Here is a 17201-nt window from a genome sequence, read left to right as displayed (position 1 = left end):
AGCTCAAGTGATACTCCTATCTCGGAGTTAAATGGTTTTTGAGAGTTTGTCATAACTGAGTTGCCATAAACTGTCAACTTTAAGAACAGTGAATTCTTTTTTATTTTTTGAGAGAGGCAGAGGGTTAAGGAAGAGTTTCTCTGTGTTGCCCTGGCTGTCCCAGAACTTGCTCTGTAGACCAGGCTGACCTCTAACTGACAGAGATCTGCCCACCCCCTGCCTTCCAAGTGCTGGTATTAAAGGTGTGCATTACCAACGCCTGGAAAGAACACTGAATTCTATTATGCACTTGTAAAATAATATAATCATGTGTAATCAATCCAATACAACAATACAAAATAACAATAAACTGAACACAATAGGTAAAGTTAAATTTATATTGAACAAAAGAAAGCAACAGGCCTCTATATACATTGTTACAGGAAATGGGGTTTAAAATGCAATGTGAACTTTCCTGAGATAAATAAATATAAAAGTTCTACCCGTGAGAGGAAAGATGATGATATCACAATTGTGAGTTAAAACTATATTATAATTCAAATGTTTATTTCTACTAATAAATAGTTTGCAGGTAATAAAATGGTTATCAAAAATGATAACATGTGTGAATCAAAATCCCATCTTTTGTATTTTGGCTGAAATTCACAAAGAACATATTATACCTGCCCTAAACTTGCCAGTTGGGATGGACTCAACATCTAGCTGTATGTTAATCTCAAGAAATCATGCTGAAATAATTTTTAACACTGATTTTGTGAAAATAAATAGAAGATTTCATGAACTGTGTGCTTTACTTTTATAAATCAGTTTGATTAGATGCAAATCCTACCTCTACACCTCACTAATTATATATTAAAGTGCAAAGGTTTATGTCCTCTTAGCCTGTGTTATTTTGTATATCTGTCATTATTCTTTCTTGCAAATGTAAGACACAGAAATAAATTTCAAAATCATTCTATGAACCCTGAACAAATTTTCAAAACCAGATTATAAGTTCACTTTCCAAGCACTATGCTAACAAGATTAGAGGATTTACTCAATGATGCTAACTCTGCTCAATTGTGGCTTATTAAAGGAAATACAGCAATTTTCTCTCAACCATTTGTTCACTTGGCCAGCCTGGTCTACAGAGTGAGTTTCAGGACTGTCAGAGTTATGCAGAGAAACCCTATTATGAAAAACAAAACTAATAACAATGAAAAAGACTGCACAATAAACACCTGCACACATCTGAGGATTTTCATAGGAAACCAACTCCTTTGAATGTGCTAATGAATTGTACAGTGTTGCTCAAAGATCTCAAATCTTTTGGCCATATTAAGAATCCCCAAATTACCTTTATTACCACTTATATTTGCCTAAAACACTATTATTATTCACACACAAAAAGAATGAGATCATTTTATATGTGATATTTTACTATGTTACTTATGGTATTCTGTTGCTCTACAAGAATATTGTGAGCCAAAGTCCACATTTTTCTCATGTTTTAAATTATTCCTATTTATATCATTTCAAAATGATGGATCCATAGTTCTTATATAGTAGCTCCTGATCATTATACACAGAATAAATGTCTATCTTAATGTGATATTGATTAAAATAAGCTAATTTAAGTCATGAACACAACTAAGAAAATATCAATCAACATGGAAAAGCATGTCTCTCATCTCATTACAGCATTTATGCAAAAGTAATGATAAATATAAGCATGAGGAATTTTGTAATTGAGGCAAAAAAAAGAGTGCCCTGTACACAGCTCATGTTTCACTTTCATACCCAACCTATGCTTGAACAGAAAAGAGGTTTACTGAAGAAGGTTCTACATTGTGGTGGCATGAGTGGCTCTAGACTCTGAAAATTATACTTAATATCATCATTAGACAAGACATATACCTCATATTTTTCCCCATCTTTAAATTTCAGATAGCCATAGGTAGTACTACTATTGTTACAATAGTATAAAGAAAGAATTACTAAGTAATAGTCATGATGACAAGAATGAAAGGCAATGAAGGTTGCTAGGTTTCCAGCAAATGAGCTATCTTAAGAGAGGCAAAGTATATAAATTTAATAACTTTGTAAATTATTGTAAGGATTAAATGAAATAGTATATCTAAGCCCTCACAGCAAGCCTAACACATAGAGATAACTCATACAGTGTTTTAACATAATCTAAGCAATAGTTTCTCACACTCTATAGTCTATACAAGTAGACAGTGTGGCAGGGCATAATAGTGAACACCTTTAATCCCACGTGGCATACAGATATGAGCAGATCTTTGTGATTTCCAGGCCAGTCTGCTCTACACTGTGAGTTCCAGGCTAGCCAGGACTACAAAGTACCTTGTCTCAAAGAAAATAATCAGGCAACATGAAATAAGGCATAAGTCATGGTTATCTCTTTGAATGACTTTCCTAATATTTATTTTCATGAAAATCTTCCAAACTTCATCACCTTCACAGATTCCCATTACACTTACCCTGTTTACACATGGTTTTCTTTCTGTATGTAAGTATATTATATGATTTATTTCTTCAATAGGATTAAGGGGTATGTTATTTGCCATTAGAACCCCCCAAAAAACTTTCACATTGCTTGATGTATATTCTATTGTTTTTAAATAGAATATTTGGATCCCTTTTTTAAAATCTATACGAACATGATGTTGATACAAAATTATATTTTATATTAAATATGTGGAGTATATACAATATTCTGTGCTGAGTGGTTGTCAGGAGTGTCTTTATTGACATTTCATGGTCCCTTTGCATGAAGTATTTTCAAATAATCTTTTTGTACACTGTAAAGATACAGTGTCTTTGCAATGGCACTTTCTGATCTGTTTAATAAAGAGCTGAATGGTCGATAGTTAGGCAGGAAGAGGTCAGACAGGACTTCTGGAGAGAGAGAGAGAGAGAGAGAGAGAGAGAGAGAGAGAGAGAGAGAGAGAATCTATGGATGGGAAAGATGCCAGGGCATATAAAGAAGAAACAGGAGATGCAAGATGGAAGAGAGGTTAAAAAGCCACAAGACAAAATGTAGATTAATAGCAATGGTTAACTTAAGTTGTAAGAGCTAGTTGGAAACAAGACTAAGCTAAGGCCAAACTTTCATAATTAATAAGACTCTGTATAATTTTTTTGTGAGCTAGCAGCCCAAAGAAAAAGCCTGCTACAATGAAGAAGGTAATGCATTTTGAAGGTAATGCACTTTGGCCAGCACAGGCAATGGTGTTGGACCTCATAAATGACAAGACTCTCAAACTCAAAGCACAAAGAAGTGAGGATTCCCTTACCCTAAATACTTCCACATAGCTACATGACAAGGACCAAGAATTGAAGAAAAATAATTCTGATCCATAGCGGAAGAAATTTCTCGAGTAAGTAGAAGAGCTCAAGAAGTTAAACTTTGAGAGAATGCAATAGTGAGTTTAGTTTGGCAGGTGATTATGTGTAATTGGCATCATGTTGAGAAGTGGCGAAAATGTCGTCTATCCAAAGCAGCTGGGGACTTTGAAGAAATTGTCCTCAAAAATATAACAGGACTAATGACAGAGCAATAAATATCCCCCAAAAGAAACACTAAAACTCTACCCATTTCAACTGCCAGCTCACAAAACATGCTACTGAATATAAAATCACAGAAAAGAAGGTACAAGTATACCCATCTCCACCAGTGACAGATAATTTCACAGTTTATAATAAGTCCAGAATTCAAATCAAATAAAAAATTAAATAATACCATAATGCTTTTGAAAACACAAACATAATAAAGAGCAAGGGGCAGCTGCTGGAATAAGAACAATAAATGACTACGGGTTGAAATGTAGATTTGAGCCATACTTTTTAAATTTAAAGAAAACATTGGCTCATTCTATTTCATTTTTAATATCATCATTGCTATGGCTACTGTTATTATACATAGCATGAAGAATTAACGGGAGTAAAAAACAATGAAGATAACTAGATTTCCAGGATTCTTTAAATGAGCGGTCGTGAGAGACAAATTTAAAGCTGAAGATAGAATGCTAAATTGACAAACTACATCTGTGACATCACCAGACATGGAATTTCGGTACTTACATTCTCAAAGATCTCTTGTTGGACTCCACTATCTCCAGAACCCAAAGCAGGAGGAACACTGGGACTGAAGGCCATGAGGTCTGTCTTTGGTAGGCCTTCTCCAGAGCACACCCTCTGCCTCCTTTGCTGAGAGCAAGACCAGCTGCCCACTGCACTGGAGCACACTAGCATGGGCTTCCCAGGTCCACATGTGTCCTCAGTGGGCAGTGCTGAGCACCGCAGTGCTGTGTATAAGACAAGTGTGAGCACCAACAGGCTGGACACTGCGCAGATGGCTATGATCAAATACACGTTGACATCCACTACAGATGCTTCAGAAGCTGCTGTGCCCGCCAACACCCGTGAAGAGGCCTTTGGTGCCTGATTGCTCTCAACCAGAGAAACCAACACTGTGGCTGTAGCAGTCAATGCCGGCTCCCCATGGTCCTTCACCAACACCAACAGGCGCTGGCGTGGCGCATCCCCTTCATCCAGGGCACGAGTGATGCTGATCTCACCAGTGTACAGGCCCACGCGGAAGGGACTGCGTACACCACCAGCTCCAGACTGCAGCTCATAAGACAGCCAAGCATTGTAACCAGAGTCCGCATCTACTGCGCGCACCTTCGCCACTATGTGCCCTGAACCCACTGACCTAGGCACAAGTTCGCTCATTGCTCCGCTGGCTCCAACAGCTCTGTAGGGCAGCAGCACTGGCGCATTGTCGTTCTCATCCAGCACAAACACCTGCAGAGTCACATTGCTGCTCAGGGCAGGCACACCAGCATCCCGCGCGCTCACCTGGAACTGCAGCAGCTCCAGCTCCTCATGGTCCAGAGGCTGCAGCGCGAACACCTTGCCGCTCTCCGCGTGCACAGACACGAAGCTCGACAGCAAGCGCTCGCCCACCCTCCTCTCCACCAGAGAGTAGGACACCAGCGCGTTCTCCTGTGCGTCCGCGTCCATGGCCGACACCGTGAAGATGTGCGCGCCAGGAGGGTTGTTCTCCTTCACGAATACCGTGTATTCGGGCTGCGGGAACGTGGGAGTGTTGTCGTTCACATCAGCCACCTCCACGGACACGCTGGCTGTGGCCCACAACGAGGGCGAGCCCCCATCACGGGCGGTCACTACCACCTTATAGTCAGCTGTGGTCTCTCGGTCCAGGGCGCTGTCCAGCACGAGCGAATAGTAATTCTTGAAGGTGGACACCAGCTTAAAAGGGACATGAGGGCTCAGGGAGCAGGTCACTTGCCCGTTGACAGTAGAGTCAGGGTCTGTCACGCTGATTAAAGCGATAACTGTCCCCAATTGGGCATCCTCTCGCACAGGGAGTGATAATGATGTCACTATTAACTCTGGAGCATTATCATTGGTGTCCAGGACTTCAATTAAGATTGTGCAGTGACCGAACATTGGAGGACTACCTTTGTCAACTGCTTCTGCTTGAATCTTCCATAAATTAGTTTCTTCAAAATCTATTTTCCCACTGACTTTAATTTCTCCACTAACTGGGTCGATATGAAAAGTGGCTTCTGTCTTAGGGGAAACATCCGTTGCAAAGGAATAAAGAATTTGACTGTTTGGACCTTCGTCCAAATCTGAGGCATTTAGTCTAACCACCAGGGTACCATTTCTTGCATTTTCTACCAGCTTCGCCCGATAGATCGCTCTGTCAAACGCTGGTGCATTGTCGTTTACATCCAGCACTGTGATGTGTAGTTCCAAGGTGCCCGTGAGCTCGGGTTTGCCTCCATCCGTTGCTTTAACCACTAAGCGAAGCTCAGAAGCCCGTTCTCTGTCTAGAGGTTTTTTTAGCACTAGTTCCAGTGGTTTAACCTGCTCATCTGTGGTTGGTACTTCCAGGGAGAAGTACTCACTGGGACTCAGTCTGTAAGTCAGCAGAGCATTGGCTCCGATATCTGCATCTGAAGCGCCCTCTAGTGAAAAACGAGAGTCTAGAGGCCTCGTTTCCGAAACAAAGAGATTCTTTTGTGTCTTTGGGAACACCGGAGGGTTGTCATTAATGTCCCTCACCTCTACCTCCACGTGGAAAACCTGCAGCGGCCGGTCCACGATCACCTCCAGGTAGATGCTACACTCCGCGCTCCGCCCGCACAGCGACTCCCGGTCGATCCGAGAATTCACAAACAAAATGCCATTCTGCAGATTTACCTCCAGAAGGTCCCCGCGGTCCTTGGACGCCACCCTGAACAGGCGGGGCACCAGCTCCGCCAGCTCCAGCCCCAGATCCTGAGCGATGCGGCCCACGAAGGTGCCGTGTTTGGCCTCCTCGGGGACGGAGTAGTGGAGCTGGCCGCTCCCTGCCTCCCAGATTGTGAACAGCACAAGCGAGGGCAGCAGGCACCAGGATCCTTGGCGGTATATCATAGCGACAAAACACATATTCTCTTTGAGATTTTCTTTGTTGTTGTTGTTGTTAGTAGTAATAGTAGTAGTATTCTTGCTCCGGGACAATCGCAACAATGTAGGTGCTGTTTATAGTCTTTACAGCTCAGGACCAGCTTCTTTCCGGTCTGCAAAAGATCTGATTTTCTTCCCTTGGCGCTCTTGTTGGAGAACAACGGCATCCTGTGGCTCAAAGTGTAAGTGCAATTGCGCTCTGAGAGTTTCCCTTACCTGGTTTCGGAATGCATTCGCGTTTGTGCTTTTCTTTGTAGGCTTCTAACTAGTTCGCATTTCAGTAGCCACTAGCTAATTAAAGGTTGCTTTATCGTGGATTTATAGTCCCTAGAGTAGTTTCATTTTCTATATAAACATCTAAGAACATACTACTGCACAAACTACATTATCATGCAAAAGAATATGAACGAATTACATTTGTACTGGCGATACGTCTTTTAAAAGGTTTTTAAGAAATAATGTAACATGTAAAATGTTTCTTATCCAACCTCTTCCTAAGACTTTGAAATTATGTTTTGCTGAATCTTTTTAAATGTTAAATTATTCTGATTATTTGATTTAACTGTACAGAGAATAATTCAAGATGCAGATTTTCTATGTAACCCACAACACAATGGGATTTCAATTCAATGCTAATAAGCTATTTACTATTTTATACTCTATTTGATGTCAATGAATTTACTCAGCACAGATTGTGGGAAATTTAGAGCATATTGGTAAGGTTATATCATTTTAAAGCTTTTGTTCAGTCATTATATCTGTTCAGGGTTGATGTTATTTCCATCATATTAGACAACTTCAATGTGAAGTATACTTGTTACTTACTTGGAAAAAATAATTAACTTTAATCCAATAGTAATGTCAGGAGTTCTAGTTATATTTATCTGTTTATATTTATTTCCTTAGACAATTATGTGTAGAATTTATAATATAAAAATTATTCTAAGTCTCATTCACTCAATTTTATTATCATGTTTTAATCTGATATACAAAAATATATTGGAATTTACATGGAACACTTAGAGATGGCAGCGAAGTTTATTGGTATGGCATTAAAGAAGAAAATGGTTTAATCAAGACTGTATGGAACCAACTAATCACCATCTGAATCTTGCCGATAATATTAAGTCATTGAAAAAAACCTGAACTATTCCCCCCACTAAAAAGTGACACACAAGATAATCAATTTTGTTTTCTTTGTGTGCACTTCAGTTTTCATTTGAACACACAAATAGTGACTTGATGACTATGAATCTATACCAAAGATATATAATTCCAATTGCCTGTAATGGTTTTTATGACTGAAGACATCAATCCTAAACCAAGATACTGCACTGTTTAAAAGGAGCAAGGAAGAACAGGGCTTGAGAGATGGTCCAGCAGTTAAAAACACTGGCTCTTCTTCCAGAGGCCCAGAGTTCAATTCCCAGGACCCACATGGCACCATACAACTGTTTGCAACTCCAGTTCCAGGGGATCTGATACCTTCACACCAACACATAAAATAAATTTAAATAATTTTTTAAGATGAAGGAAAAATTTAGCTGTTTGAGTTGACTAAAGTTAGAAAAAGAAGAATCATGAAGAAACTTTTTAATCTCTGGTTTTCTGATTAAAACGACCCAATGTCTTTTGAAATGACTCCAATGTAAAAATGAAAGTACATTACTACTTTGGATTGAAGGAGTATGCCATCAATCAAGTACATGCAAAGCATAATTTTTAGATTTGTGTCCATGGGGGTTTGCAAAACTAGTTAGGGGATCCTGAGAAAGGAAGAAGAGATCTTAAGAGAGGTGAGAAATAGAGCAGGTACTAAACACGTGTGACAAGAAAAGGGAACGTCAAACAAAGTAGAGAAAGGGCACCAGCCAGATAAGGAGGGATAACAGGAAGGGGAATGATGGATAAGAAGAGTATAATGAGGGGTATGTGAAGATGCCATTACAAATCCCCTTACTTTAAATACTAACCTAAAATCTTCATTTAAAAATGCAATTGGCGATGTCTTAAAGTTCCAAGGCTTTCATGAATCTAACAATCACAGTTTAACAGTAAATCCATGTGTTAGTAATGTATCTTAAATACTATCAAACGAGGTGTGATGGGGCATGCCCCTGACCCCCTGTATTCAACAGGCAAAAGAAGGACTGAGAATTCAGGGGTTCTATCAAAATGATGTGAAAGAAGAGTGAGGAAAGGAGAGAGAGAATGAAAGTGGGAAATAATTAAAAAACAGTTTGAGCTTCATAAGGGAAACCCTTATGAGAAAACCCTTAAGAGAAAAGGTAAAGACTTAGCTATATGTTTATTTTTTTAACTAAGCTGTTAGCTGTATTTCTTTGTATACTCCAGATACTGTTCTGAGTTTCTGGCCTTATAAAAATTTTGACAACATGAATAAAAGATGAATGAAAAATAATAATAAAGTCACCGACCTGAAAAACACACAATAACTCAGTATGTTTACATCTATTAGAAATGTCAAATAACTATAAAAAGCAAAGATATCTAGTATTATACATATATAGATATGTATGGGCAAGGAAGGAGGGGGAGGGAGGAAGGGAGAAAGGAGAAACACAGAAGAGACAGGGAGAGACAGAGACAGAGAAATTCTCTTTCTGAAGCTGGCAGCCAAGCCAGGTGTAATGGATAAGCCATGCCTGTAATCCTAGCACCTGACAGACTGAGGTAGGAAGTTTGAGGTCAGCCTGGACTTCATAGAGATTCTAGGCCAGCCTGGGCTATTGTGAGACTCTGACTCAAAAACATGAAATAAAATAAAAATTGGAGGTCAAACTAGGATATCTTCACTATGATGGTCGTGAAGCCTCCTAAATTTTACATTACAATACTTGAATTGTGTTAGTTTAAATTAGTATATTTGGAGACAAGCACAACTGAAACATTATGATTAATAATATGAGCTCTGACTAAAGGAAAATATGAAATTTTTATATGATTTCAGGTATAAGGTATATATTTCATAAGTGTATTTGGCATATTGTCCAATAAAATTTTAACATGAATTTGTCATTAATAATCCCTAAAACATTGGCATTGAGACCAGCCATGAACAGCTGGCAATTGAAAGCAATATTTCACTCGTATTTTTTCCTGATTTTTGTGTTGTCAAACTTGCCTAATGATGTCTACTTTTGTTGGAATATATTTGTGAACACAGACTGAAAACATATTCATAGTAAATGGGAAAGGACAAGAAATTGCTAAGGATGAGAATTGAAATGATAAATATTAGTTATTTTGGTGATGCTGTAATTAATCTGAAAACTGAAACCATGAGTTATCAGATAACTACTAGATTCAATAAAGCATAATTTGATAGGGTATTTTGTCACCGTCTCTATTAGTCAGAGTACTCTGGAAGAACAGAGCTTATAGAACATGTATTAGAATGACTACTCCAACATACTTGTCTAACAATGGAAGGTCCAAGAATCCAGTAGTTCAGTCCCTGAGAATGAATGCCTCAGCTGGTCTTCATTATATACTAGAATCCTGAAGAAGTAGATTCTAATGCCAGGGGAAGAATGGACTTGCCAGTAAGAGCAAGAGCAGGCAAGGAGAGCAAGCTTCCTTCTCCCGTGTCCTAAATATAGACTGCCACCAGAAGGTACATCCTAGATTAAAGGTGGATCTTCCCGCCTTAAAAGATCTGTATTGAAGGTATATAATCTCACCTCAAAAGATACTAATTAAAATAGTGTCTTCCTACTTTAAATGATTTTATTAAGAAAAATCTCTCACAGGTGCATCCAGTTGATGGAATTTTAGGTAATTCCAGATATAGTCAAGTTGACAACCAAAAACAGCCATCGCACCATGTAATTAAACTATTTTGTTTATCTGGTTATATATAATTCAACACCACTCTGTTTAAGATGATGATAGAAGCTATTAAACTTAACCATACATCACAGTAATAGAAAATATTATAATTTAATTTTCTTTTCCCATTTCAATACTAAAACAACCCTTATTAATTTCTTTAAAAAAGAAAAAGGAGTACTTGCCTGTTGCCTGGCATGTAGAAACTTTGTCTGAAATCATGTCACAGGAAGATAAAGCTTTTGTGTCGTAGGAGAGTTTGATTTGCACTCCTGAGAGTGCCAGTGAAGTCAACCTTTGAGTCAGTGGGCACAGTTAGCATTCAGCTGGCCAGGATTTCATTTTGGCAGACCCAGATTAGGATAGAGAGAGGCAGGAAGAAATGGTGAGAGGCTTAGAAGATTCACCCCCTTTCCGATCCAGGAAGGGGAAGAGCAGGGTCAGCTGATCATCCTCTGTGGATCTAGCAGGTTTTTACACCACTGTTCAACTTCAAGTTTTATTTAATAGTAGAACAATGTAAGTGATTGGTTTTTGTTGGTGGTACTGTTCTCCGTTTTTAAATAGATTTATTTGTTTTATTTTATGTATAAGTATTTTGCTTTCCTGTATTAGGTACACCATATGTATGGCTAGCACACACAGAGGACAGAAGAGAGTACCAGGTCCCCTGGAACTGACATTACAGATAGTTGTGAGCAACCATATGGGTGCTGGGAATCAAACCGGAGTCCTCTTCAAGAGCAGCCAGTGCTGCTGAACCATCTCTGCATCCTCAAGAGAGATTGTTTTTGTTTGGTTTGGTTTGGTTCTAAAAACTGTTTGCTCTGGCTGTCCTAGAATTCACTATGTATATCAAGATGGCCTTGAATTCACGGAGATCTGCTTGCCTCTGTCTCCTGAGTGCTGAGATTAGTGATGTGCACCATCAAACTCAGTGAGATAAAATTTTTAATAATTTTCAGAGACTTTCCACTTCCATCATAACACCTCCCTCAAAGCAAATGAGCTAATATCACACGTTGCATGGGCTTTTCTAATAAAGGAGACTGTGAAGAGTTGTTCAATAAAATTATGTCAGTTGCCACAAACATCCTAACTCTAAAATAAAAGTGAATAATACATACTGGAACAAGGGTCAATAGTACAGAAACAAAAAAGAAAAAGAAAAGAAAAGTAAAGAAAAGAAAAAAAAGAAAAAGAAAAAACCTTTGCCACTGGGTTGTCATTCTACCTTGCTGTGATAAAGACAAGAAGTAGCATACGATAGATATTAAATATTGCCGAATATAAAGTACTATGACATGCGTGTGGAGCAAAATAAAGTGCTAAACATTCTCACTAAAAACGGAAGAAGATATGAATCAGTGTAGTATTTTCTAACTGCAATTGGATCAAATCAAAATTTCACTGGAGCAGGGTATGATGGCACACACCTTTAATCCCAGCACTTGCGAGGAGCTCTAAATTCAGAGCCAGCCTGGTCTACAAAGTGAGTTCCAAGACAGCCAAGGCTTCAGAAAGAAACCCTGTCTTGAGAAACTGAATTAAAAAGATTAACTTGAAAATGAAATCACTGAGCTTACCAACATGTATACATGAAGAAAGCGTAAGAAAATAAAAATTACTGCATCCTAAACATGAGTTCTATTGAGAAAAACTTATGTGTTCGTAATAACTATATTAAAATCACACATTACGAGCAAAGGATTGATCTCATAAAACAAATTTCTGGTATAAAGTGTATTGAAAACATTACTAGAAATACTTTCACATAGTGGTACTCAGTCAAAGAAACTAGAGCCTCGGGCATGCATTTGACACAGAATAAAATGAGAGATAAAATCTATTTCATCAAGCAAAATACGAAAATAAAAAAGTAATAGCCCACCTTTCCAGAAATGTCTCCTCCAGCGGAATGATTTTCCACTCCCACATCGGCCACAGGGCAGGGTGTAAGACTGGGGCTGAAGGCCATGAGGTCTGTCTTGGGCGGACCCTCTCCAGAGCACACCCGCTGCTGTCTCTGTTGAGAGTATGACCAAGTCCCCACCGCACTGGAGCACACCAGCACGGGCTTCCCAAGCCCGCACCCGCCTTGCATAGGCACTGTGGAACAGCGCAGCGCGGTGTACAGCAGCAGCGTGAGCACCAACAGGCTGGACACCGCGCAGATCGCGATGATCAGGTACACATTGACATCCACTAGCGACGCCTCCCGATTTGAAGAGCTGGACAACCCCTGGGAAGAAGCTTTTGGCACCTGGCCGCTCTCCACCAGAGACACCAAAACGGTGGCAGTAGCGGTCAAAGCTGGTTCCCCATGATCCTTAACCAACACCAATAGGCGCTGGCGCGGTGTATCACCTTCATCCAGGGCGCGAGTCGTGCTGATCTCACCCGTGTACAGCCCCACACGGAAGGGACTACGTGTACCCACAGCGGGCTGCAGCTCGTAAGACAGCCACGCGTTGTAACCTGAGTCTGCATCCACCGCGCGCACTTTTGACACCACGTGTCCAGCACCCACTGTCCGCGACACAAGTTCACTAAATTCACCAGCAGGTCCAACTGTCTGAGGCCCCAGCAGCGCAGGCGCATTGTCGTTCTCGTCCAGCACAAACACCTGCAGAGTCACATTGCTACCCAGGGCAGGCACACCAGCATCCCGCGCGCTCACCTGGAACTGCAGCAGCTCCAGCTCCTCATGGTCCAGAGGCTGCAGCGCGAACACCTTGCCGCTCTCCGCGTGCACAGACACGAAGCTCGACAGCAAGCGCTCGCCCACCCTCCTCTCCACCAGAGAGTAGGACACCAGCGCGTTCTCCTGTGCGTCCGCGTCCATGGCCGACACCGTGAAGATGTGCGCGCCAGGCGGGTTGTTCTCCTTCACGAATACCGTGCATTCGGGCTGCGCGAACGCGGGCGCGTTGTCGTTCACGTCAGCCACCTCCACGGACACGCTGGCTGTGGCCCACAGCGAGGGCGAGCCCCCATCACGGGCGGTCACAACCACTTGGTAGTTGGATATGGTCTCTCGGTCCAGAGCGCTGTCCAGCACCAGAGAATAGTAATTCTTAAAGGTGGACACCAGCTTGAAGGGGACATGAGGGCTCAGGGAGCAGGTCACCTGCCCATTTTCACCAGAGTCACGGTCGGACACGCTGATCAGGGCGATTACAGTACCCAAAAGAGCGTCTTCTTTCACCGGAAGAGACAAAGAAGTAAGGACTATTTCTGGTGCGTTATCATTTTCATCCAGGATTTCCACGAGTACAGTACAGTGAGCAACCATAGGTGGTTGTCCTTTATCTGTAGCATCCACATGAATTTCATAACTGTTCCTATCCTCAAAGTCAATAGCGCCATTTACTTTTATCTCTCCAGTTTGTTCATTTATTAAAAATTTCTTTCTTATGCTAGATGGGGTCAAAGAACTAAATGAATACTCCACTTCCTTATTTGTTCCTTCATCTGTGTCAGTAGCATTCAGCCATATCACTAACGTTTGATTCTCTTGATTCTCAGACATCTTAACTTCGTAAACAGATCTGTCAAACACGGGAGCATTATCGTTAGCATCCAACACCTGGATCAACAATGACACCGACCCGGTAAACTCGGGTTTGCCTCCATCCGTTGCTGTCAGTAACAACTTTAGCTGAGGATTTTCTTCCCGATCTATCAGTTTTCGAAGAACAAGCACTGGGAACTCGCCTTTACCTTTTTTGTTTACAATATCCAGGATAAAAAAATCGTTTGAACTGAGTTTGTAAGTAAGCATAGAGTTCTGGCCAACATCTGCATCAGAAGCGCCTTCTAGTGGAAATCGAGAATCAAGCAGTCTAGATTCCGGTACCAAGATCTTTTGTTCTGCTACGGAGAACATTGGAGGGTGGTCGTTAATGTCCCTCACCTCTACCTCCACGTGGAAAACCTGCAGCGGCCGGTCCACGATCACCTCCAGGTGGATGCTACACTCCGCGCTCCGCCCGCACAGCGACTCCCGGTCGATCCGAGAATTCACAAACAAAATGCCATTCTGCAGATTTACCTCCAGAAGGTCCCCGCGGTCCTTGGACGCCACCCTAAACAGGCGGGGCACCAGCTCCGCCAGCTCCAGCCCCAAGTCCTGAGCGATGCGGCCCACGAAGGTGCCGTGTTTGGCCTCCTCGGGGACGGAGTAGTGGAGCTGGCCGCTCCCTGCCTCCCAGGCTGCAAGGAGCAGAAGCCAGAGCAGCAGACGCCAAAATCCATGACTCAGGCATCTGAACATCTCCATAGAACCATTCTCTTGTCTTAAAACTCCATGAATATGCCATGTGGAATGCACACACGTTCTAATATCTTCTGGTCGATATCCTAGTCTCATTTTTTTTTTTAATCGAAACGCTGAGATCTCTGAATGTAGCTACTTCCTAACCCTCGTGAAACAGTGAGTTATATGTCTTTGTCCTAAAAAGCTACATATTTTGTGGACGACAGCGACATCCAGTGGCTAAACGTGTAAGTATACAATATATTTTTATTATTGTTTTCTCTTATTTTACATATCGATCTGTAAGTATACTTTTATGAGTGCAATTTTTCTTAAATTTTTTCTTTAGTTCATATCTTTGGTTTGTTTCTGTGGATTATTGTTTCTGCATACACTCAGTGCCTCATATTAATACGTGTTAGTGTTTAACGTGTTTCCGTAGCGCAACTTTTCCTTCAATGTGAAACCAAAGTGATTCCTTTCTTGATCGAGAGTAATTACTAGCTAAATTTTAACATACCCTTAAGAGTCATGAAATAATGGGAAGGCTGATGTTTTATTGCACAACAGGTGTAGGGTCCTACAAGTTGTAGTAGTCAATTCAATTATTTTTGGCATTGCTTTAAGATTAAGTAAACTTCATTTAGACAGCAATTTCAAGACAATAATTCAGTTGTTTTTTTAGGGACTTGTGACTCCAAAGTCAACACTAGGATGCAGAGATTGCCACCCTCACATTGGCCATGTTCCCACTTACATTCTTATATGTGTTCTTAGCAACCATGCAACGTTGGCTTCCTATCCATGCAAACTCTCCAAGTGCCATTTCACACCTGCATAATAGTGTCCCAACAGTAGGAATATAGTGTGTAAATTGCAGCATATTAAAGCCTGTGGTGCTCCTTTGGAAGAATAGGCACTTCATAAGTGCGAACTATTCTCAGACCCCAGTTTAGATACATTTGTTTTTATGATGCTTATGACCCAATCTGACTCCTCAGAAGAAAAAAAAGTACTTCCTTTGGAAAAACTGTCACTCTCCAGTGGCTAAACCCTGGCTAGTATAAGAACCAAACAAAATGGTTCTTTTTTTAAGAAAATAGAAATTAGTTACATGGAAAGAAACCTCATTTTAATCTCATTTTTAATGAAGTAATTGACAAACACGTGTCCACTGCTTTCAGAGTTTGCTACAAGACATGCATTGTTGCCATCTTTCCAAAGTTTTGAGTAGTCTCTGAGTTGCTGTTCTCAAATGCATGCCCGTCAACACACTTACCTTGAATTCAAACTAGTACTTTCAAATGTTTCTGTTTGAATTTGTTTTCCACATTCCATGTACCACTTGAACTTGGGTTCGAGTATTTGCCTTTTGTTTTGTTTTCTTGGGAGAACAGTTGAGACAGGGCCTCTTTACATACCCCTGCCTATCCTCCAACTCACTTTGGAGGCCAGGCTCAACTCAAACTCACAAAGATCTGCCTGCCTCTGCCTCAAGAGTGCTGGGATTAAGGGCATGTGACAACATTCCCTGAAGGGTCAGTTATTTGAATATGTAGTATAGATTGGGAGGAGCTATCGTTGTCTTTTGCATCCAAGACAATTCTGTCATTAAGACTTAATACTTTCAACAATTATTTTGCTTTTTAAAACTATAAAACACATTCCTTCTCATTCATGTCTACATTGATGTAATGGGCAAGTTAGCCTTTTATAGTATCCACATTTTCTCCTAGATTATAAACTACCATCACACACAAATTCAGAATTTGTGAAACACCTGTGATATTAGTTCATCTTTTGCTACATGAGAAAGCATGAGCACAAAGAATCTAGGGCCATAAGATTAAAAAAAAAGGCTGAGAAATTAAGAACAAAATGGTGATAAGACACGTTGTGGTTTTTCCTAACAGCTGACAGTGTCAGCCTCAATAGCAATGTCTCTCAATCTAAAATGGAATTATGAAGCCAAATTGAAGTTGCCTATTCTTCCCCATCTTCCCAAATTTTAGTTTCTCAAGTACAAATGAGAAAATTAGAAAATAGCTTGGGCTAAATGTCCAGCTAAAGAACCACCAAAGTGAAAGTCATAAATTATGGTTTCAAAATGTTAAGTATAGCATGTAACAGTGAAGATTCTTGTCTTGTGGAATAAACAGAAAACTAAATTTTCATCCATTGTGGGGAGTTTTCTTAACTTTCAGACTATTAATTATGAGTGGATTTAAGGGATTAATCTTTACATCCCAAATTTTTAATCTCTAAACCAAAAAAAAAATAGTTAATTTAAAAAAAAAATCACTTTCTGAAGAAAGGAAGTATTAACTACCAGGACAGAGTTTTCTCCAAGACCACAAAAGAAAGAATTCAGAATAGGAAATATCATAGAAATCAATATCAGTAAACTTTTTTATAATTGACATTGTAAGAAATTTAGGGAATTTTTGCAATCATTAAAATGAGAATAATATTTATACTCTTTTGATATAATTATATTTCTGGTTTGGGGGATTGTTTTGTTATGTTTTGTTTGGTGTTTTGTTTTGACTTTTTTTAGACAGAGTCTCTCTATGTAATTTTGACTATCCTGGAACTCTCTATG

General features: G+C 40.2%; 2 protein-coding genes and 1 long non-coding RNA gene across 21 annotated transcripts in view; 1 reads left to right on the top strand and 2 right to left on the bottom strand.

Annotated features, from left to right (window-relative positions):
- Positions 1–17201, bottom strand: part of LOC127234137 (protocadherin alpha-C2) — a 217254-nt gene that overhangs the window by 142012 nt on the left and 58041 nt on the right. For 3 of the 19 annotated variants that reach the window (XM_051200916.1, XM_051200915.1, XM_051200898.1), the window contains one exon: positions 4087–4812. The exons of 15 other annotated variants lie outside the window; for them this stretch is intronic. In XM_051200916.1, the coding sequence (XP_051056873.1) occupies positions 4087–4812 (726 nt within the window). Of the gene's footprint in view, positions 1–4086; positions 4813–12232; positions 14714–17201 lie in introns of those variants that run through there. One more of the 19 variants, XM_051200896.1, reaches the window with a different exon arrangement.
- Positions 1–17201, top strand: part of LOC127234141 (uncharacterized) — a 77449-nt gene that overhangs the window by 2292 nt on the left and 57956 nt on the right. The gene's annotated exons all lie outside the window — the stretch shown is intronic.
- The window catches only part of LOC127234139 (protocadherin alpha-13-like), a 46881-nt gene that overhangs the window by 14816 nt on the left and 14864 nt on the right, over positions 1–17201 (bottom strand). The gene's annotated exons all lie outside the window — the stretch shown is intronic.

The sequence above is a fragment of the Phodopus roborovskii genome, unplaced genomic scaffold (genome assembly GCF_943737965.1).
Source record: "Phodopus roborovskii unplaced genomic scaffold, PHOROB, whole genome shotgun sequence".
Taxonomy (NCBI): Eukaryota; Metazoa; Chordata; class Mammalia; order Rodentia; family Cricetidae; genus Phodopus; species Phodopus roborovskii.
The sequence above is the reverse complement of the archived record's forward strand: the minus strand, read 5'-3'. Positions and strand labels throughout refer to the sequence as shown.